General features: G+C 43.6%; 1 protein-coding gene across 2 annotated transcripts in view; it reads right to left on the bottom strand.

Annotated features, from left to right (window-relative positions):
- clu (clustered mitochondria protein homolog) overlaps positions 1–24,541 on the bottom strand; it is a 294,616-nt gene that overhangs the window by 73,149 nt on the left and 196,926 nt on the right. For both annotated transcript variants that reach the window (XM_067772983.1, XM_067772984.1), the window contains 3 exons: positions 6,416–7,277; positions 6,226–6,351; positions 5,955–6,170 (listed from right to left, as the gene is read on the bottom strand). In XM_067772983.1, the coding sequence (XP_067629084.1) occupies positions 5,955–6,170; positions 6,226–6,351; positions 6,416–7,277 (1,204 nt within the window). The remainder of the gene's footprint in view (positions 1–5,954; positions 6,171–6,225; positions 6,352–6,415; positions 7,278–24,541) is intronic.

Below are 24,541 nucleotides of genomic sequence, written 5' to 3'. Positions count from 1 at the left end.
GCAATTGTCATAAGTGGAAAGTGCTTTCCAAAGATTAGTTCTTCGATGGATCGGGCGCTTCGGGATATTTATACCTGCGCATCTAATGTCGGGTTGAGAGTCAATGCGGAGAAGACGGATATGGTCTTGTTTACAAAGAGGTATAAGGTCCCAAATTGGACCAGGCCTAAGTTAGGAGGGGTGACCTTACAGGAGAAACCTTGCACAAAATATCTAGGAATCATCCTAGACAGTAAGCTGTCATGGAAGCTCAACGTGGAGGAGAGGGTCAAGAAGGCCTCAACGGCACTCTATGCATGTAAAAGAATGCTGGGTTGTACGTGGGGCCTATTGCCCTCTCTTTCTCATTGGGTTTTTACAGCGATTGTGAGCCCTATTATATACTATGGAGTTCTTGTTTGGTGGAAAGCCACACAAAAAACAACATACCTCAAAAAATTATAGGGGGTATGCAGACTTTCGATGCTTAGCATTACGAGAGCCCTGAAAACAACCCCGACGGCTGCTCTGTATACCATTCTGCACATCCCACCTGTGGACCTGGTAGCAAAGAACAAAGCGTTAACGACCGCAACCAGGCTCGGTGCTTCGGGGCAGCTTTAGCGCCGACCATATGGCCATAGTAGTATAGCGTCATCAATCACAAGACGAACAGACTACATGATTCCCTATCTGCGCTTCGAGGGAGATATTAAGGCCACAATAGAGGTGGACGGTTGGCGCAAGGGTGCGCAAATGGCGGACGAGGCGATACATGTGTACACCGCTGGTTCCAAAGTAGTGGAAGGAGTAGGGTCTGCGGTATACTGCGCTGATCCGGAAATAAGCAGATCCTACAGGCTGCCGGATTACTGTAGCGTTTTCCAAGCGGAAATATTAGCCGTAACCAAAGCAGTAGAAACCCTGGAAAGAATAGCTTAAGCTGAAACCGTGTTAACTGTTATATTGACAGTCAGGCAGCGATTAAGGCAATAATCTTGCATAGCACAGCATCTAAATGCGGGAGAAGCATACATCTATATTGGGTCCCAGGGCATATGGGAAGCTTGCTCCGTAGATGACCCAATTATATTGGGCGAGATTAAGCGAATGCGAGAGGTGCACATGATCGACCAAGCGGGAAAGGCGTGGGTTCAAGCGCGGGGCTGTAAAGTGTCGAAGATTATGTGTAGGTCTTACAACCTTAGACTAACACAGTTGCTTCTATCATTAAAAAGAGAGGACTGTAGAATCATGACGGGTATTCTGACTGGACACTGCCTTCTGGGTCACATGCCTTTAAATTAGGCTTGGTCGGTGATAGCAGATGTAGGAAGTGCGGGTTGGAGGAGGAAAAGATCGAGCACGTTTTGTGCTCGTGCCCTGCACTTGCCAGGCTAAGAATCCAGCTATTAGGAGTGATACAGCTGTCAGATCTAGAAGCAGCAAGTGGCTTAAGTCCTAGGAAGCTTCTAGTATTTGCCAAGAGGACGGGGTTATTTTATAACATATGTCCTGGTTTTTGATAGGGTTTTTCAGTTTGGTCGTTAAAACAAACTTCTGGTTACACTACGGACTCAATCAGTCTATGTGAGGTCCTCATGGACCGGCCAGTTCAACCTACCTACCTACGTGGACGTCGGGTTTTGGGATCAAGCCCACAACAACCTACCCGATGCATCCATCCCTTACACGAGACAGACGGAACAGAGTATGACCGTCCTAAAAAGATGCTTTTCCGGCAGATGCAGCAAAACCATTTCTCAGGACCGGTGTCAGGGGATGAAACCGGATTGGGTTCGATACCTTCCCGGAGCAAGGAATATGGAGCAGTCCTGCTGCAAGGAGCTGCTGGGAGGATGACAATTTACGGGAGGGACGTAACAAATGGGGTTACACTGAAATGACAGTCCTTGGTCGGGAAAAATCCCGAGTCGCTCCGGTACATAGAACCGACTGCCTTGGGAAGCGACATAGGATAGTCATATCGCCCGATATCTCTCCTATCGCCAGTAGCCAAGACGCTTGAAGCCATTTTGCTCCCCTACTTCAAAGCAAATTTGCAGCTAGCCTGCCATCAGCATGTCTTCAGAAAACTTCATAGCACCACCACCGCGCTAAATGCCATCAGCACCCAGATAAATTGCGGTTTAAATCAAAACCCCCACCATAGAACAGTACTCGTAGCGCTAGACCTATCAAAAGCTTTTGATACGGTCAACCATGGCACGTTACTGCAGACCTGGAAGGGTCTACCCTTCCCCCATGTCTTAAAAGGTGGACCGCAAATTATCTGGGTGGTCGGCAGGCATCGGTGCAATTTAGAAATGAAACATCACAACCAAGAAGAATTAAACAGATGCTGCCACAGGGTGGTGACCTATCCCCACTTTTGTTTAATTTCTACATATCTAAGCTACCTTCGCCACCAGGAGTCACTATCGTTTCATACGCCGATGACTACACAATAATGGCCAGAGGCCCAGGCCCACAGATCGATGAGCTTTGCAACAGAATAAACGACTACCTCCCTGATCTCTCCCGTTTTTCGCCTCGCGAAACATGGCATTATCACCGACTAAATCCTCCGCGACCTTATTTACAACATGAACGTCCCAAATGTCGACCATTTTGAACATCCACGTCGATGGCACTACGTTACCGACTGTCCTACACCCCAAAATCTTGGGTGTGACGTTTGATCAGGATCTACATTTTGGTGAGCACGTAGCCGCAATTGTACCGAAAATCCAGAGCCGTAATAAAATCCTCAAATCCCTTGCTGGCAGTACTTTGGAAAAAGACAAAGAAACGCTCATTACCACTTACAAAGGAATTAGACGGCCGATTGCATGCTACGCTTCCCGTATATGGTCGCCAAGCCTAAAAATAACCCACTGGAATAAGCTACAGGCCTGCCAAAATACTGCGCTCAGAACCGCCACGGGCTGTCTTCTTATGTCCCCAGAACACCATCTACATAATGAGGCGATAATGCTCCCCATCAGGGAGAGAAATGAGATACTAACGAAACAGTTCATGTTGAATACCCAGAAACTTGGGCATCGAAACAGACATCTGATTGATGAGCCAACACAGCCTAGGGACTTAAGGAGTCATCTCCGTAAGCATTTTGAGGAAATACGGCACCTCAGACCTCAGCCGTATGAAGCAAAAAAACACAAGCAGGTCCTTGGTGAACTCCACAAACAGGCGTCGGACCTTTATGCCAGGAATTGCCCGGTGAATCCAGTACTCAAAAAACAGTACCCAAAACTTGCGGAAGAGGAACGCATACTCCCCAGGGAAACAAGAGTTACTCTGGCTCAACTTCGTTCTGGATACTGTAACAGGTTAAACTCTTACATATCCAGAATCAACCCCGACATACAAAATGTATGCCCGCTTTCAATGTGTCCCCACATGACACCAACCATTTCTTTAATCGTAATGTGGAACCAACGACTCTAACACCCCTTTCATTATGGTCCACCCCTGTTGATACAGCAAGTTTCCTTGGACTCCCGTTAGGGGATATTGATGGCAATTTGTGATCGGTCGCAGCTATTAGGTGGGGCGAAGCATTGCTACAACAACAACAACAACATAATCGCATTAGATCGGTCGCAGCTATTAGGTGGGGCGAAGCATTGCTACAACAACAACAACATAATCGCATTATCTTAGGCGATTTCAATGTCCATCACGATTTATGGGATTCTAGCCTACACGCGGACAGCAGGGGTGAGATTTAGGCGGATCAAATAGAGGAAACGACGTTCTGCACAATAAACGGAGACGCCCTCACTCGTACGGTAGGAAGCTGTCACAGTTCGCCATATCTATCCATCGTGAGCGCAGGAAAAGTAAACTGCGTCCTGGCATCCGATGGTAACATTGACATCTGACCACCTGTCTATACTCCTTTCGCTCGAGTGATCTGCCGACTTCATCATTACTGAGAACCGCACTTTCATCAACTTTAAGAAAGGAAAGTGGGATGATTACAAATCTTTTACGGGCGAAATGGGAGGAGCATTTAAAGAATTGTAACCTCTCTGCCGGGGTGGATAAGCTTTGGTCCACCGTCAAGTCCCTAAAATCCTCAAATCTCTTGTCGGCAGCACTTGGGGTAAAGATAAAGAAACGCTCATCACCACCTACAAAGCAATTGGCAGGCCGATTTCACGCTACGCGTCTCCGATATGGTCGCCAAGCCTTAAGGTTACTTACTGGAAGAAAATACAGGCCTTCCCAAATACTGCCCTCAGAACCGCTACGGGCTGTGTTCTTATGTCCCCAGAACACCATCTACACAATGAGGCGAGAGCACTCCCAATTAAGGAGAGAAATGAAATGCTAACCATACAGTTTCTGTTGAATACCCAGAAACCTGGCCATCCCAACATCTGATAAGAAATCCTTTACAGACAATCGCTTTGCTGCCCTCCCTATCCCGATAAGGGGAACGTGCTTTTCGCAAGGTACCGAAAATTTAGCGAGAACGTGACCTTATAAGACAGCACGAACCCGGCGACCCCAAAATAAGGGATATAAACCAACGCATCAGATTGTTTGTGGATGAACACAAGCGGGCGAAATGGGAAGAGCATTCAGCGAATTGTAACCTCTATGCTGGTGTGGGTAAGCTTTGGTCCACCATAAAGTCCCTATCGCATTCGTTTAAGCACAATGACAAAATCTCCTTCACCTTTGTCGGATGCGAAAAAATGCGCGAGCGCTTTTTGCCGAAAATATGTCATGCATTCTACGGTTGACAAAGTAAGACGGCGGGCCAACAGACGCGCACACAAGCATAAATACAGAGCGTCCCCAATTACCATCACCGCCAAAGAGGTTGAGGATGCCGTCGGTCATGCTAAACCATCTAAAGCAGTGGGACGAGGCGGCATAGCCATGCCGATGCTTAAAAACCTATGCAAAAAGGGATTTAATTACCTAGCGCATAGAAGGTCGCATATGGACATACCAAATCGTTTCCGAGATGGTCGGGCTTGGTACCGGGACCTACCGGACTTGCATCCGGCAAAGAACCGTCAACATCGATAACATACCCCTTCGGGGAGTGTCCTTATCGCAACAACAACGAGCTGTCTCCTCATGTCCCCAGAACACCATCTACACAATGAGGCGAGAGTACTCCCAAGGGCTTAAGGGGTCATTTCCGTAAGCAATATGAGGAAATGCGGCATCTGAGAACACAGCCGTGCAGCAAAAAAGCACAATCATGGCCTCAGTGATATCCAAAAACAGGCGTCGGACCTCTATGTCATGAATTTCCCGGCAAACCGGGTACTCAAAGAAAAATACCCAGAACTAGCGGAGGATGATACTCTGATACTAGAGGACACGTTAAACTCATACCTATCCAGAAACAAACCCCGACATACAAAATGTATGTCCTGCTTGCAATGTGTCCCCACATGAGTTTTTTGAGAGTTTTTATCGTTAATACAAAAACAACAATATGACTGCACAATAATGGCCATGGGCCCAGGCCCGCACATCGATGAGCTTTGTAATAAAATTAGCAGCTATCTCCCTGCGTTTTTTCGCCTCGCGAAACCTGACATTTTCACCGGCCAAATCATCGGCGACCTTGTTTACAAGATGGACGCGCGAAATGTCGACCATATTGAACATCCACGTCGATGGCATTACGCTAAATTGTCACCAGGTTGGTCGCCTGGTATTAAAAACACATATTGAAAAAGGCTGCAGGCCTGTCAAAATGCTGCGATCAGAAATGCCACGGAATGGAGTTCACAATGTTTTGTGATAAAAAAAAAGCAGGGGATAATTAGAGAGAGATGAAATGCGTCATATCCTTGTATTAGTTATCGAGTTGCCCGTGACTACTCTTTATGTCATGAAAATCATGAATTATGGTTTATATTTAGGTGCTTAATGTTTAGAAAAATACACTTAAGCCCCTTTTATACAGAAAGATTTACCTGAGATTTATAAATGGCGTACGTTTCTTTTTCATTATTTAAAGCTGAACGGAAATTTCCCAAACAAGACTGGGTTCTTGCAACTAAGTGGTAGCTAACTGCAACGTGCATCGATTTTTCACCAAAGTATTTCAAATTAAGCTCCAGGGCATGTTCTATAAATCGTAGCGAAAGCTCATACTCGCCCACAGCATGTAAAATTAAACTAATATTACTCTGAAAATAAAAGACGGTTTTTACGGAGTTACATTTAAGAGAAAATTCCATTTACATCTATAAGGGCCACTTCGGGATGATCCTCTCCGCATATCAAAACAAGCAGATATCGAGCACGGTAAAGCAATTTTAAAGATGCGCCAATCTGTCCATTAGCGAAGCAATATAATGACAAGTGAGTCTGCAAAAAATAAAAACTTTATTGTTGTTTGTGTCTTTTTTCAGCATATTATATATATATTTACGAATTCTAAAACGGTACATGGATGGTCGATGCCGTTGACGCGTTCACTCATAATAACTGAGCGCTGTTGTATAGCCAGAGCCTCCTGTGGATCACCCAACAAATAGCTGAGGCGGGCTAGCATACGCAAGCAAGAACCATTTTCGGAATGCATAGCACCGAAAACGTTATTTAAGAGGTTCAGAGCTTCACTAATGAGTTCATAACCTTCTTTGAACAAACCTTGTTGGATTTTTGATTGACCCGTGGTGTAAAAGTTATAGGCATCTGTTGCACGAGGACTTATATGCTTCACAATTGGAAAAACATTCAGAATATCTTCTTCATTAAACGTTGGCTTATTACGCAAATCAAAATTATACTCCCGCAAAAAAATCTGAATTCCAACTTTAAGACAGAAAGCGCGAAGAACACTCACTCGATGAAAGCCATACTTGTCAACTGCGGTTTCAATTGAGTCACATTTAAGATCATAATCCCAATAAGACCTGACTTCTTTCCTTATTTGTATCCAAATTGACTTCGGAGTCAAAATTAGCCATTCGCCATTTTCATTGCTTCTCGTTCCGAAACTATGACAGACTGAATTACCACCAACGTGTTTACTGTTCTTCTTAGGTTTACCACGACGATTTGCTTTATTTGAATCAATTATATTATTTGCAGTAGACGCAGGCCCCGAGGAAAGAAAACAATTCAAGAAATGGCTAATGGCGTTAGCTAAATGCATAGCATCTGCTCCTTGCATATATCCGTAATATATATGTTTGGCAGCCCGCACAATTATCTCAACAACAGCGATTCGATGTAAATATTCCATTTGTGGAATTTTTCCTAGCATATCTATGACTTTTCCAAGATATCTTTCAGTTGATGAAAATAATAAATAGTTGAAGAAAATAAATATTTTAAGCCTTTTATTCAAAAAAAACTATAAATGATTTATAAAAATAACAGCCCATTTTTCATAAAAAATACGAAAGCCTTTTAAAATGACATTCACATATATTTTTTTCAATTATCCCTAGCTTTATAGAGCTCTTAAAATTCAAATCCCCTTTATTCATAAAAATAAAAAAAAATTTTAAATAAAAAATTTTTTAAGGCTGGGTGCGAGTTTTCCTAAAATGTATGTACCTAAACTAATATTCCACTGAAACATTCCAGCACTGTTATAATATAAGTAAACAGTTAACAAAACTGTGCGATTTAAATTGACAATTAAAATTATTTGTTATGTAAGGAGAATTATAAGAAAATTAAAAATGTTTCCCGTTTGGAATATTTATGCACGCACAGAGTAGGGAGCACTACGGTCCATGACAGGTAAACAATTCAGGTAATAACTCATATCGAACCCGACTAAGCACAATGACAAAATCTCCACCGCCTTTGGAGATAAAGTGCCGTCGGATGCGAAAAAATGCGCGAGCGGGTTGGCGGCATAATGGTATGATGATGACAGCGTCCGCCAACATCGCGAGCTTGCGGTGGCTGGAGGAAGTGGTTCCAAACCTCCAAAGGCAAGGCACGAACGCGCGGTTTGAGGTGGTGGATAAAGTGCAAATCCCCACGGTACCAAAATTTAAGGCATGGATACCATGCGTGAAGTCGGAGGACACACTGCGACTTCTGCAGATTCAGAATCCGAACATACCGATACAGGATTGGAAGGTACTTACTGTATCTCGGCCTACGGAGGAAGGTCTGTTCTGCATCTTCCAAATAAACAAGCGGGCGGAGGAAATATTGTACATGCAGCTTGGCAAAATGTCCTGGGGTACAGGCAAAATTTTTATGCGACTCAGGAAAAGAAGTCCCGAGGATAACATGCCTAACACGCTGGAAGTGGGCGAAGTCGAAAAGTACCTCATAAGCCTTAGAACAAAGAGGCATGTGGAGGACGCCAACCACGAAGGTGTTAGAAGAGGACAAAGATCTAAATGGTGCTGCGAGTCGCACAGAGGAACATCCAGCAGCATTTACACATCGGGAAAAGAAGTCCCAAGGATAACAATCGTAATTGCGAGAAGTGGCAGAGGCTGAAGAGGGCATCGAAAGGCATAAACCAAAAGGGCAAGAGGGGGACGAAGGTGTTCAAGGCGGACAGACAGCCCAATGGTGCTGCGAGTCTTACAGATAATGACGTGGCGCTGATCCAGGAACAGTGGCTCTCATCGGGAGAAAAGGTTTATGGGCTCAGCGCGTGGATTGGGGTTTACTACGCGGAAACAGAAGGAAAGGTGCGAGCTGCAATCAAGGTGCATTCATAAATGACATCGCAGTGGTGGCCGTCGAGCAGAAGTATACGCAGGTATTTATTCTAGCGCATATTGCGGAGGTTACACTGGTGGAGTGCAAGAGGCTAGTACAGGACGAAAAGCGCAAAGGGCGCTTTGTCATATGAGCGGATGCAAATGCGCACCAAAATTCATGGGGAGGAGGAGATACGAACGAGAGAGGCGAATCTATATTTTGTTGTATCCTGCAAACCACTTTGCAGATAGCCAACAAGGGAAGTGGCCCTACATACATTGGTCCAACATACAGCAATGTCTATGACATTACATTGAGCTCTAAACGTGATACATCAAGGTATGATTGGTTGGTTCTTGCTAGACCATCCTTCTCCGACCATGCGTATATCACCTTCAGCATCCCCTCAAGAGCGAAGAGAAAGGAGGAGCCTTTTGGGACAACCCAAAGAGGTTGCCAAAGGTAGAGGAACTGGAGGAGTCCAATGAATTCCTACAAAGACGCCTATGGCGTATAACAGAACTTGCCCTCTAAGTAGATTCAGAGAAAAAGCAAAGACGCCATGACGGAGCAACGGGCTGAGTATTCTTTACAGACAGGTAAATGATATTGTTAAGCTGGCTAAGACCGCGGAAAGCGAAGCGTTCCGGGACGAGTATAGGGATCTACGAGCGTGAAATTTCCAGGGAAGAGAGGCTCATGGAAAAAATTCTGTGCTGACACAAAGTGCTCCAGCGAAACAGCACGGCTGAGGAAAGTCCCAGCAAGGGGAAACATAGTTCAGGGACTAATAAGGAAAGAGAACGAGGGATGGTCACGTAGTAGTGAGTAGTCACTTCAGCTCTTTTCGATACACGTTTTCCATCGGGAGATGATTCAGAAGAGCCAACAGACACACTCCGATTACGGGGCCAGTAGTGTCGGCGTTGGTGACAGATACTAAGATCGAATGGGTGGTGAAGACGTTCTCTAAGTTTAAATTACCGGGCCCAGCTGGCATATTCCCAGTCATGCTACAAATTTCAAGTAGAGCGGTCTTGGAATGGCTTAAAATAATATTCGATGGGTGCATATGACTGAATCATGTACTGCGCTCTTGGAGGATTGCTCGTGTAGCTATCCTACCAAAGGCGGGGAAGATCGGTCAGATGTATCTCAAAGACTACAGGCCTTTTAGCTTAACATCATTTCTGTTCAAAACCTTTGACAGGCTGATAGATATGTACATGAAATCCAACGTGGATGAAAAGGATTTTATGATTGCACAAAATCAGCGGACAGGGGCACGGCGCAGAGTGGGGTGTTATCATCTCTGCTGTTGATGCTGGTAATCAACCAGCGGCTGAGCTCAGGCCAAGGGGTTCACTGCCGGCAAACAGTGTACGACCTATTAATTTAGGTTAGCTGCGAATATTCAAATAAGCAGCCCCTGATCAAGAGCGGCTGGCGAGGAGGGTTTGGCTTAAAAGGCCTCATGCACCCTGTGAACCCCCAGTGACGGGGCGAGTAGATGCCGCCCGGTATTTAAGCATCCACAACCCACATCGAGGCTGCACCGAGGCCGTCCCAAGGCCGTCGGTTCTATGTACCGGAGCGAATCGGGATTTTCCCCACCAAGGACTGCCATTTCAGTGTAACCCCATTTAATTTGTTGCGCCACTCCCACAAATTGTCATCCTCCCAACAGCTCCTTGCAGAGGGACTGCTCCGTATTCTCTTGCTCCGGGAAGGTATCGAATCCAATCCGGGTCCGTCTCCTGACCCCGGTCATGAGAATTGGTTTTGCTGCATCTGCCGGAAAAGAATCTTTTTAGGACGGTCATACTCTTGTCAGTGTGTCTCGTGTAAGGGATGGTTCCATCGGACAGGTTGTTCTGGGCTAGACCCCAAAACCAGACGTCCACGTAACTTCTATAAATCTTTTGTGGCTCCTTGCTGTTCACGTCCTAGGACGTCCCGTAGTCTGCGCCTTAGCGCCCCCGCTACCTTCCAGCAGCCCCGCTGCACAGCAAGCCACAACAAGTACCTGCTGTTGCTCGCGCCCCACGGCGCCACCAACTCACGCGGCTGCTCCCACTCATATCTACAATCTCCGTAGTAGAGTTGGGAGCAATGCCGAGCATCAGCCCCTGCCCCCGTCTTCTTCCCCCTCTTTTCCGGCAGCAATTGTGTAGGTCAGGGAAACAGACTCTCAATCCCTACCTCATTTTGCACCGTTTGCCAGCACAGAATATATACGTTTGCGACATCCGCCCAATGCAGCTCCTGCCATGGACGGTGCCACTTTCCTAGATGTTCAGGTCTCCGCGACGGCAACCCCCCGACGGGTTTCATTGCGTCATGCTGCCAGGCCGCATACCCAAATACACCGGGTACCCCGATGCCTACCCAAGGACGTCTAGTCCCAGGGCCTCAACAGCAATCGCGTTCTGTCCTTCCACAACCCAGGCGTAGTCACCCGTCACCTACTCCCAGAGTGACGACGTCTGTCCCTATGCACTTCAGAATTCTGCAGTTAAACTGTAATGGTTTAACTGGGAAGATCACGGAGATAGTCGACTTCATGAAGCGGCACAACATCCGCATTGCTGCGATTCAAGAGACTAAACTCACAGCAAGATCTGCATTGCAGACCTGTTCTGGGTATAATGTCCACAGAAAAGATCGCGAGAGCGGAAATGGAGGCGGCCTCGTGTATCATACACCACACTGTGCAATATCATATATTTGATCCCGACATCGACCTCAGGGACAGTGTCTTAGAACGTCAAGGATTATCTGTCCGGTTGGGCGATGCAAATCTAGAAATCATCAACATCTACATCCCTCCTGTCACCTGTTGTCCCAGTGGATTCCGTCCTGATATCAGCGGCGTACTCACTGGAAACAATCGTATTATCTTAGGCGATATCAATGCCCATCACGATCTATGGCACTCAAACTTGCGGGTGGACAGTAGGGGTGAGATGTTAGCGGATCAAATAGAAGAAACGACGTTCTGCACTATAAACGGAGACACCCCACACGTATGGTAGAAGCAGCTCGCCGGATATTTCAATAGTGAACGCAGAACTCGTAAACTGCGTCAAATGGCAGCCGATGGTAACATTGGCATCCGACCACCTGCCTATACTTATTTCGCTCGAGCGTCCCGCCGACTTCATCGTCGCAGAAAAACGCACTTTCATTAACTTTAAAAAAGGAAAGTGGGACGAATACAAATTCTTTACAGACAACCGCTTTGCTGCCCTCCCTATCCCGACTGATTCCCGCCAAGGGGAGCGTGCTTTCCGCAAGGTCATTGAATCCGCCTCGGATCGTTTCATTCCCGCCGGTAGAATTCCCGAAATTCGGCCCCACTTCCCGGCAGAGGCCGCAAGTTTAGCGAGAGAACGTGACCTTATAAGACAGCTCGATCCCGGCGACCCCCAAATAAGTGATATAAACTAACGCATCAGATTGCTTGTGGATGAACACGGTTGTAACCTCTCTGCCGGTGTAGGTAAACTTTGGTCGACTGTAAAGTCCCTATCGAATCCGTCTAGGCACAATGACAAAATTTCCATCGCCTTTGGCGACAAAGTGCTGTCGGATGCGAAAAAATGCGCGAGCGCTTTCTGCCGACAATACATAATGCATTCTACGGTCGACAAAAATAGACGGAGGGGCAACAGACACGCACGTAAACATAAGTTCAGCGCGTCACCAATTACCACCACCGCCTAGGGAAAGAGGGTTTCAAATATTTAGCACATGTCTTCAACCTGTCTCTTTCCACCTTTGTCGTTCCCGAAAAATGGAAAATGGCCAAGGTGGTCCCGCTACTAAAGCCTGGGAAACCAGCTAACATAGGAGAGTCATATCGCCCGATATCTCTCCTATCGCCAGTAGCCAAGACGCTTGAAGCCATTTTGCTCCCCCACTTCAAAGCAAATTTGCAGCTAGCCTGTCATCAGCATGGCTTTAGAAAACTCCATAGCACCACCACCGCGCTAAATGCCATTAGCACCGAGATAAATTGCGGTTTAAATCAAAACCCCCACCATAGAACAGTACTCGTTGCGCTAGACCTATCAAAAGCTTTTGATACGGTCAACCATGGCACGTTACTGTAAGACCTGGAAGGATCTGCCCTTCCCCCATGTCTTAAAAGGTGGACCGCAAATTATCTGGGTGGTCGGCAGGCATCGGTGCAATTCAGAAACGAAACGTCAAAGCCAAGAAGAATTAACCAAGGGGTGCCATAGGGTGGTGTCCTATCCCCACTTTTGTTTAATTTCTACATATCTAAGCTACCTTCGCCACCTGAAGGAGTTACTATCGTTTCCTACGCCGATGACTGCACAATAATGGCCACAGGCCCGGGCCCACAGATCGATGAGCTCTGCAACAGAATAAACGGCTACCTCCCTGATCTCTCCAGTTTTTTCTCCTCGCGAAACCTGGCATTATCACCGACTAAATCATCCGCGACCTTATTTACAACTTGGACGTCCCAAATGTCGACCAGTTTGAACATCCACGTCGATGGCACTACGCTACCGACTGTCCTACACCCCAAAATCTTGGGTGGGACGTTTGTTCAGCATCTACATTTTGGTGAGCACGCAGCCGCAATTGTTCCGAAAATCCAGAGCCGTAATAAAATCCTTAAATCCCTTGCTGGCAGCACTTGGGACATATCCAGAATCAACCCCGACATACAAAATGTATGCCCCGCTTGCAATGTGTCCCTACATGACACCAACCATCTCTTTAATTGTAATGTGGAACCGACGCCTCTAACACCCCTTTCATTATGGTCCACCCCTGTCGAAACAGCAAGTTTCCTTGGACTCCCGTTAGAGGATATTGATGACAATTTGTTATCTTACTTACTTACTTAATTGGCGCTTAACCGTCTAAACGGTTATGGCCGTCCAACAAGGCGCGCCAGTCGCTCCTTCGCTCCGCTTACCGGCGCCAATTGGTCTTACCAAGGGAGTTTAAATCGTTTTCCACCTGGTCCTTCCAACGGAGTGGGGGCCGCCCTCTACCTCTGCTTCCATAGGCGGGTTCCAATTGAAAAACTTTCTTGGCCGGAGCATCATCATTCATTCGCATAACATGGCCTAGCCAGCGCAGCCGCTGCGTTTTAATTCGCTGGACTATGTTGATGTCTGCGTATAGTTCGTACAGCTCATCATTCAATCTTCTTCGGTACTCGCCATCGCCAACGCGTAGAGGTCCATAAATCTTTCGAAGAACTTTTCTCTCGAACACTCCCAAAGCCGGTTCATCTGCTGTTGTCATGGTCAATGCTTCTGCGCCATATAGCAGGACGGGTACGATAAGTGACTTGAGAGAGAGGACTTTACTTTTCAATTGCCTACCTAGTCCAAAGTAGCATTTATTGGCAAGATTGATTCTTCGCTGGATTTCAGTGCTGATGTTGTTGCTAGTGTTGATGCTGGTTCCCAAATAAACGAAGTATTTTACTATTTCGAAATTATGGCTGCCAACAGTAGCGTGGTTGCCAAGGCGCGTATGCGCTGACTCTTTGCTCGATGACAGCAGGTACTTCGTTTTGTCCTCATTCACCATCAAACCCATCTTTACCGCTTCTTTTTCCAGTTTGGAGTAAGCAGAACTAACAGCTCGGGTGTTTAGGCCGATGATATCAATGTCATCAGCATATGCCAGTAATTGCACGCTTTTATAGTATATTGTTCCAGTGCGGTTAAGTTCAATTTGTGATCGGTCGCAGCTATTAGGTGGGGCGAAACATTGCTACAACAACAACAGGCTGCACCGAGGGAATACCTACCCAAGATAGGGGGGGGGGGGGGGGGGCAACTACGCGGCGAGGGATGTACATTCAGGAAGGAAAAAAGCTCAATTCTTAATTATTAAGAAAGCTTATATTTGATAGCATATTAAGAATGAGCCCAGTAAGGTCTTAATTAAAGTATACTGGAATAACGATTTGGATATATTTGCTAAGGGCTGGCGAGTGTGACATTCGGAAATCTTAGTACACGGCTTGACACCCGGAAAAAACGACTTTCCGGCTAATGTGACATTCGTCTCCGTCCCGTTAAAACCTTGGCAGGCCTTGGGATATGTTCGAAGTCCGTCACCATTAAGTTGGTGGTGCAGCTTCGGTTGAGATTCTCCCGATTAACGCTGATCTGGCTCTGAACGCAGTTTTCATAAGGAATTGCGTCAACCTTCACGTGGCCTTCCTGCCTTCGCATAGATAACCACGGAATCATTCAAGGTGAATGTACATCCGGACTGAGATAGCGGCCCCAAGTGGGGACCCAATCACATAAATGAGTAACCAAAATAAAAATAAAAATCAAGATAGGGAAGGTACGTTCAACCCATTTATGGGAGGAAAGCTACCTCGTTCCCCAGAAGGACCTGGTCTATCGGCCGTAGGTTAAAATCTTTCGTCGCACACGTGGACAAAACCAAAAGGAGCGGAAGCCAACGGCAGGAAAGCAGCTTATCCGGCTGTTACTCCAAGGGCAAGAGAGGAGAAGGCTAAAACAGGCACTCCTTGATTAAGTGGCCTCATTAAGAAAGCTGCAGAAGATCTTCAATTCTGCAAGACTGCAGAAGAATTCAATTCTCAGGTCTCAGGAGGGATCGAAAACAAGATGACCAAGCGAGGGAGATCAATTAATGATCTGTTTGAGTTTTTTAAAGGGCGTAATAATACACGCTGAAATTAAGCGCTTAGCCTCCATATTCAAGGCATTGTACATACAGTCCGCGCTGGAGGTAAAGGACCTAAAGAAGAAAATAATTTTGAATGATACGGCTAAGGATGGAAGCTCGTCACCAGGAAAGAGACCGAGGAAGAATTCGACAAGGGAAAATCAAGTAGCCAGTCCCACGATCTCAGCCAAGGACATTACTCCAAGATATGAGGAGAGTCACAATCGAGTAAAATCGGAAGTGTGACTGAACCAGAAAGAGGTCGAAAGGACAGAAGACGCCACAACTCAAAAGTCGGAAGAGTGGCAGGTAGCCAAACCCAAAAAGGCGATTAGGAAGAAAATGATTAAAGCCAGGCCGGATGCAATAATAATTTCGAAGGCTGGAGATGCTACGTATGCTGACATACTGCGAAAAGTGAGGAGGTGCGATGATTAGAAGAACGGCAAAAGGAGATTTGTTGCAGCAGCTTAAAAGAGCCCAAGAGGGAAAAACAAGCATGTACCAAGCGGAGATTGAAGCAGTGCTAAAGAAGTCAGCGAAGGTCACAGCAAAATCTCAAATGATTACGCTACAGTTCAGAGACCTCGATGAAATAACTACGCCGGATGAGATTTGTGATGCGATCCATCAGCAATGTAGGATAGAACAGCCTGATTCAACTGCCATACAAATTTTACGTACAGGGTAGAGCGGTACAAAATCGGCACTTGTAAGCCTTACAGCGGATGATGCTAAAGTTGTTCTAAAGGCGCAAAGAATAAGAGTAGGATGGGTATCTTGTCGAATTAGAGAGGTGAAACAGGAGAGATACTGTTATAGGTGCTGGGCCTATGGACATAAAGCCCAGAAGTGCAAAGAGGCTATATATAGGTAAAAACTTTGCAGGAAAGACGGTCAGGAGGGACGCAAGGCCGCGAACTGCTCCAACGTACCGAAATGTGCGTGATGTGGGGGAGAACATTCGGCAGGCAGTTTTAGATGCCCACAATGGGAAGCAAGCAGCCAGATTGCCCTATGAGATTGTTGCAACTCAATTTAAACCACTGTGTAGCGGCCGAAGACCTCTTATCCCAAACAATGTTTGAAGGAGGATTTGACTTAGCGGTACTCTCTGAGCCATACAAAAATAAGCAGGGGCAAGGCTGGCTCACGGACTCGGCTCCGAAAGCCTCAATTTGGATACCAGGAAGACTTCTTCCGCCGGAAAAGATGGCACCAACAGTGGCAGGATATACGTGGGCAAAAATCTATGTCATTAGGTATGGCGTGAGATGCTGCCATGCCCAGAAGTCGCGCAAAAGTAAATCGGACTTCGGTATATTGGTGGAACGAGGAAATAGCGGAGGAGCGTTGAAAATGCCACAAGACACGGCGAAGGGCACAGAGAGCACCCTCGCCGCCACGATATGATGAGCTACACAATACCTACCTAGCCCAAAGAACGACGCTTAAAAATACTATAAAAAAGAGCAAGAGAGCCTGCTTCAAGGAACTGATGAATAGTGCTGATCTTGATCCTTAGGGATTAGCTTACAGAACGGCGATGGTGAATATTAAAGGGCGGAAATCAGAGCAGCCTACATGCCTGATACTAATGAGAAGAATCGTAGAAACTCTTTTTCCGACACAAGATTACCGGACCTATCAAAGTGAGGTTCTCGAACCAATGGAAATCCCAGAAATAACAGAGCACGAGGTACTAGATGCAACACAAAGAGTTGCGGACAGTAAGTCTCCAGGACCTGATGTAGTGCCAAATATAGCTCTTAAATCAGCGATAATGTCTAGAAAATCGGTATTTACGGATCTCTTCAACCCGTTTCCCAGAAGGCGTCTTCCCCCGCTCATGGAAACGTCAAAGACTGGTTCTATTGCTGAAACTTGGTATGATGCCCGACCAGCCATCTTCATACAGACCACTTTGTATGTTGAGTTCAATAGAAAAGACTCTCGAACGTATTATTAGTGAGCGTCTGCAGCAGACCCTGGAAAGCCCAGGTGTAAAATAGTCAGTTTGGATTTCGAAAATCGAGATCCACGATAGATACAATATAAACAGTTGTCAACATAGCCCGCGGAGCCATAACCGGAGGCCAAAGTAAAAGGAAGCTCTGATAACTTTGGATATTAGAAATGCTTTTAACACAGCGAACTGGATGCAGGTAATGACAGCGCTACGAAACTTTGGCAAACCTGCTTACCTGCTCCGAATAATTGGTAGCTATCTAAGCGACAGAGTACTCCTTTTTGATACGGATGAGGGACCAAGAAAGCAAAACATCACGGGCGGTGTCCCTCAGGGATCTGTTCTAGGTCCAACTCTTTGGAATGCGATGTATGACGGGGTTCTACAAATCGTACTTCCCGGAGGCACGGAAATTGTCGGCTATGCAGATGATATTGTCGTAGTTACAGTGGCCAAAAAACTTGATCTGCTCCAAGCATTATGTAATGACGCCGTGGGAAGAATAAAGGAATGGTTGACGAGCATGGGGCTAGAGATGGCTAGCAATAAGACAGAAGTGGTTCTGGAGAGCTCAAAGCGGACTGTGGATGAGTTGGTCCTTACCATAGGAGTTTATCAAATAAATTCAAAGCCCTCCTTGAAATATATAGGAGTAATAATTGACTCAAAACTAACTTTTAGGGGGCACTTCAGGGCGGTGGGGGAGAAAGTTTCTAGAGTTAGTGGAGCCCTAACGCGAATAATGTCCAACATCAGCGGCCCAAGCGAAGCTACCCGTCAGCTATTATCCAACGTAACCAGCTCTATAGTATTGTATACAGCACCAGTATGGCACGGATCTAAAATGGTCCACCAAAAAGATATACTAGCAGCCTACCGCATTACTGCTATACGAATAGCATGTGCTTATCGGACGGTGTCCGACGACGCGATCCGTGTTTTATCCAGGAAAATCCCAGTAGATCTACTCTCAGGTGAAATGACCGATCTGTATGGCATTGGAATCAGCCGACCATCTGAAGATGCTAAGAAAAGCGCAAGGTCACGAACAATAGTTAGGTGGCAAGAACGGTGGGAAGATTTTAGAAAAGGGCGCTGGACCTTCATGCTAGTCCGGAATATAGTGGAATGGTATGAGCGAAAACACGGCGAACTAAATTACCACCTCACACAGGTATTGAGCGGGCACGGCGGCTCCAAGGAATATCTACATAAGCGTGGGATAGAGGAGGATCCTTTCTGTCCAAGCTGTCCCTCCGAATTGGAAAGCGCAGAACATGTAATGTTTCACTGCCCTCGTTTTCACGGCGAAAGACTGTCTGTAAACAGAGTTTTTGGAGAGGAGCCTTCCATTAGGAATTTAGTTCAACGAATGTGCGGACAAATAGATTGTTGGATTTCTGTGAGCAAGATGGCCTTTATAGTAATGACGAAATTGATGCATGCTGAAAGGGAGCGCAGAGAAATGCGCATACGAATGGCGACTAAATCGCCGCGGATATGTTATTGTTTACTACGCGGTACAATGTCCGAGGACGAGGCGATACATGTGTACACCGTTGGTTCCAAAGTAGTGAAGGGAGCAGGATCTGGGGCATACTATGCTGATCCGGAAACAGATTCTACAAGATGCCAGATTACTGTAGCGTTTTTCAGACGAAAGTATTAGCCGTAACCAAAGCGGTAGAAACACTGGAAGAAATAAGCTCAAACTGCAAGCGTATCAACTTTGACAGCCAAGCAGCATTTAAGGCAATAATCTGTCAATTTAGTTAATCCCTGCAAATAATCGGGGGAGGGAGACGCATATGGGTCCCTGGACATATGCGAATTAGATTTGGCGAGGTAAGGAGAAGGCGAAAGGCACACATTATGGACCAAGACGGAAAGGCGTGGGTCTAAGCGCGGGGCTGTAAAGTGTCGAAGATTATGTGTAGGTCTTCCAACCTTAGACTAACAAAATTGCTCCTATCATTGAAAAGAGAGGACTGAAGACTCATGACGGGTATTCTGACTGGACATGCCTTGATTGGCCAGTGATAGCAGATGTTAGAAGTGCGGGTTGGAAGAGGAAATGATCGAGCATGTTTTGTCCTCGTGCCCTGCGCTTGCCAGGCTAAGACTCAAGCTATTAAGAGTGATATATAGCTGCCATATCTAGAAGCAGTAAGTGGCATAGGTCCTAGAAAGCTTATAGTATTTGCCAAGAGGACGGAGTTATTTTATAACATAGGTCCTGGGTTTTCCAATTTCGTCGTTAAACAAACTTCTGGTAACACTACGGAATCATTCAATCTATGTGAGGTGCTCATGGACCGGCCAGCTCAACCTTACCTAACAGTACATACAAATTCGAATTACAATAGCTTTTTAAACCTATATTATTTTTTTATTTTGAGGGTAGACGTGATGACCTGCGTAGCCAATGCTTTTTTAGTTAGTTGTGATATTCATACCAGTACCTAACCAATAATAATAATAATAATAATATTTTGAGGGTAATAATATGGGTGAAAATTTGTCTGAAAATATTATTTTAAAATGCTTTCCAAGTATTAATATTTTTTATGAATGTTGGGGATATGCTTTCAACACCTTATACATAAAAAATTAAGTACTTCATCAAAATTTGCATTGAAATGTCATTCAAAAACTTTATAAACCTCTTGTATTTTTCAAAAATAAGGGCGTAGATAAATTTAAATTTCCATATATGTATGTATGTTATAAACCGAATCATTTTATTTCGTTTAATTCAGCAGGTCTTATGATATGTTTATTGAGGCGATTTTCCGTCACCCCTTGTGAAATTTGACAATCCGGTTATCGGTGAATAATTTGTTTCATAAAAAATGAAGCTAAGAACTTAAGTCAAATGATACCGTACCTTGGGACTGGCACTGAACATTTTTATTTTATATAACATTTGTATATATCGCCGATGTCTTTGCAAAACCATCTATCAACCAGCTGCAAACCGTCTGTCTGACAGCATTTAAATTTGAAATTCAGGAGAGCAGAAAACTTATTTTACACAGTTTTTTTAGGATTTTATTCCCATGATAAATGAAAGTAGTCTTTATTTCTAAATATGTATATTAGAACAGTTACTTTGAATTTACTCAAAAATGCTACCTTTTCCCCCGTTAGGAGCTTAAATCAAATATGCTTAATAAAAATATATATATTTTTTTTTTAGTTTATCCGCAGCGGTACTTTTTCTACGCAAGGTTACAAATGCTTGTTTTTTCATACATATTTCCAAAGAACTTTCTTTACAAGAATATATTTTAATAGAGATTTTTTTTCTAAGCAAATGTAAGTGCCATACGTATTCGTATTTGACAGCTATCAAACATTTACTTACTTACTTAATTGGCGCTTAACCGTTTAATCGGTTATGGCCGTCCAACAAGGCGCGCCAGTTGCTCCTTCTCTCTGCCAACCGGCGCCAATTGGTCACACCAAAGGGGTTTAAATCGTTTTCCACCTGGTCCTTCCAACGGAGTGGGGCCGCCCTCTACCACTGCTTCCATAGGCGGATTCCGATAGAAACACTTTCTTAACCGGAGCGTCATCTTTCATTCGCATAACATGGCCTAGCCAGAGCAGCCGCTGCGTTTTAATTCGCTGGACTATCAAACATTTGTGTCGTATAAACTTCACATGCGATATATGCATACCAAATGAAAAGCCTCTTATCTTCTGAAAAACGGAAGTCGAAATTAATAACCCGCTCTACAGATCTACAGATCGTCCAAAAATCATAACAACATACCGTTTAGTATAAGTAAAATTACTATTAAGCTACATAGTCGATACTTTGATATGAAACCAACGCCGCACGTGGTTTCTGTTGTACTGGCAAGCGACAAAACACAAAATCTAAGCCAAACCTTAATATGTTTGCATCAAACTAAAACTAAGGTGTTTTCGAGATCGCTGATTACGAATAAAATTTGTTTTAATTCACAATGGTGAACGGGTTTTCTAAAATATAACCTATTTTAAATTAAATCTAATATGTTGGCAGTTTGGAGGTTGCTCGTCACGAATCAAATGACATTTTTTAACAAGTCCAGCTGGCGAATTAAGTTTGCATATAACACTGGATCACAAATTCCAATTTTTTTTCTGCACCAGAGACTCCATTATGAAATTCCTATGTAAAATCACCCCCTGATTCCGAAAATCAAGGTTATTTTTAATTCTATGGTAACGTTTTTGAGATATTTCAGGATCTCGAAAACTTTTTATTTGTTTGCAGATTTTTTTTCTCTCTAAGCTCTGTTTTATTACAAAAAAAAAAAAAATAAGCTTTCATTCAACAAAATCGACGGACTAATACAAAAGTTATAAGCATTCAAGTAAATATATCCATTTAATACTTAAGTACCCTACTGGTACATATGTGTTAGTATTCGTATATCAGTTACTTAGCAGGTAGATTTTCGAAGGGTTATTAGATACAAAAAACTGTTAGTGTCGTTTTCTTAAACCCAGGTACATTTCAAGCAAGAACATATTTTTAAGGCAGGTAGTGTTGTCTTTGTAGAACTAGCGAACCTTTTTGTCTAGGTAGGCTTGAATTTTTACTTGATCTAAGTATAAATAATAGTACATGCGCATTGTTCCTTCATAATATCTGCAAGGCTGTTCAGTTTATAATTGCAGTTTATAACCCGTCATTTACTTAAAAATATAATATGAATTAAAATAGCGCGAGAGTTTGAGTGTACAAATGATCCAGATATGTTCTGTTTCATCTGCGGTCAATTTATCGTTAAAAAGATGCGAAGTGTGTTTTCAAATCCTTTGAAAGTTACATACTATAAGTATTTTGGAATTGAGGCTAAAAAAAATGAAAAACCATGGACACCGAATACTGTGTGCACCACATGTCGACTCGAATTGATTTTTTCGGAAACCGGAACAAAAAGGTGCGTTGTACAAATTAGGAATTTGCTCCCTTTTAATGCATAGCTGACTAATTTCTGAAACTATCTATTTAGGCGACATATGCAATTTATTACATTAATGAAGTGGAGGGAACCAACTTGCCATTCAACGGACTTTGTACTACAAAAGTACTTGGGGTTGGAAAGTCAAGAAAAGTAACCTATGCGAGCGTATCTACAGTGTCATTACCAGAACTAAATTCAACGGAAGCTACATTGCCAGAATCAAATTTAACTTTAGTTCGGGCTCCAGTTTCATTGTCAACAGCAGTATCTGATTACGCGGCATTATGTTGTACTGGATTTCAAACGGAAAACGAAATAAACTATTTGTCACAAGCACAACTCAATGATTGGATAAGGGATTTGGAATTGTCAAAGGAAAAGGCCGAAATACACGCCTCTCGTATGCAACAATTTAAATTTGTTTCATCCGATGTTAAGGTAACATATTATAGAATTCGTCACGAACAATTTTCCAAGTACTATACGAAGGAGGACAGTGTTTGTTACTGCAAAGACATTGCTGGCCTATTCAAACAGTTTGGTGAATTATATGATTCAAAAGAGTGGCGACTGTTCATAGACGGCAATAAATTAAGTTTAAAGGCCGTATTATTGCATATTGGCAACCAAAATCCATCTATCCCGATCGCGCATGCAGTAAATACGAAGTAAACGTATGAGATAATGCAAAAATTGCTCAAATTAATCAAATACGAAGAACATGATTGGAAAATTTGTGGCGATCTTAAAGTCGTTGGAATGCTATGGGGTCTACAAAGTGGATACACAAAATACTGTTGCTTTCTATGCAAATGGGATAGCCGAGCTCGTCAAGACCCCTACAGCATAAAGGATTGGCCAGAGCGAATCGAGTTTCAAGTTGGGGTGGATAACATAAAATACTACCCACTTATAAAGAAGGAAAAAATAATTCTACCTCCGCTCCACATCAAGCTCAGCCTTATCAAAAGCTTTGTGAAGGCTTTAGACAAAGAAGGCTAAGCTTTTCATCATTTGAAGACAATCTTTCCAGAGATTTCAGAAGCAAAAATTAAGGAAGGTATTTTTGTGGGACCGCAAATAAGGAAAATGATGACCAATAACCATTTCAAAGAACTATTGTCACCAGTGGAGGCAGCAGCGTGGGATTCTTTTGAAAAGGTCGTTACTTCTTTTTTAGGCAAACACAAAAGTCCTAACTACGAGATGATAGCGAACGACTTAATCAAAAACTATGCGGAAATGGGTAAATAAAATAATTTAAGACCGTTTTCTCAGTTAACTTTAAACCCTATCTGCCCGATAAACAAAAAGTTTATATGAAAATGTTTAAATTTACATGAGAATATGTAGCCTTAAATCTGAATTCATCGTCCAGTTTCGAACAAACAAGAACGAGAAAAATGTAAACAAAAAATTTGTTCTGAATTGAAAGATAAATCCAGCCTAAGAAAATTATATACTAATGTGTAACTTATGTATTTATCTAATATACTTTTTTATTTTCTTTCAGGACTAAATATGTCTCTAAAAATTCATTTTCTACACTCCCATTTAAATTTTTTCCCGCAAAATCTTGACGACGAAAGTGACGAGCATGGCGAAAGGCTTCACCAGCAAATGAAAATGATTGAAAGTCGGTATCAAGGATTCTGGGATGTCGCTATGATGGGTGACTACTGTTGGTTTCTCATAAGAGAAACCGATCCTAATCTAAATAAGCGTCAAAACAAGACACATAACTTTTTCAATTATAAAATAAGATCATAGAGTTAAGACAGAATCATATGTACATATGCTATTATTTTAAGGGTACTTAAGTTTTACTATATGGATATATTTATTTGAATGCTTATAACTTTTGTATTAGATCATCGATTTTGTTGAATGAAAGCTTATTTTTTTTGTAATAAAACAGAGCTTAGAGAGAAAAAAGAAATCTTCAAAAAAATAAAAAGTTTTCGAGATCCTTCCGCGCAAAGTACAATTTTTTTTATATTTTTTCAAAAAAAAAAAATCCGTAATGATTGTTCGTGCAGGGCCTAGCAAAAAGTGTTGTATTCGCAGTTTATAGCAAACTTCTATTACCTTTTAAAAGCTTCAAACCGTTTTGAAATTGCTTAATTCTTGAGATATATATGATTAAGTGGACCCAATTCTTTTTTTTTTTTTTTTGAAATAACGGTTATTCGTAAATATCTCAAAAATTTTACCATAGAATTAAAAATAACTT

The sequence above is a fragment of the Eurosta solidaginis genome, chromosome 3 (genome assembly GCF_040869045.1).
Source record: "Eurosta solidaginis isolate ZX-2024a chromosome 3, ASM4086904v1, whole genome shotgun sequence".
Classification (NCBI taxonomy): domain Eukaryota; kingdom Metazoa; phylum Arthropoda; class Insecta; order Diptera; family Tephritidae; genus Eurosta; species Eurosta solidaginis.
This window is presented reverse-complemented; position numbering and strand designations above follow the sequence as displayed.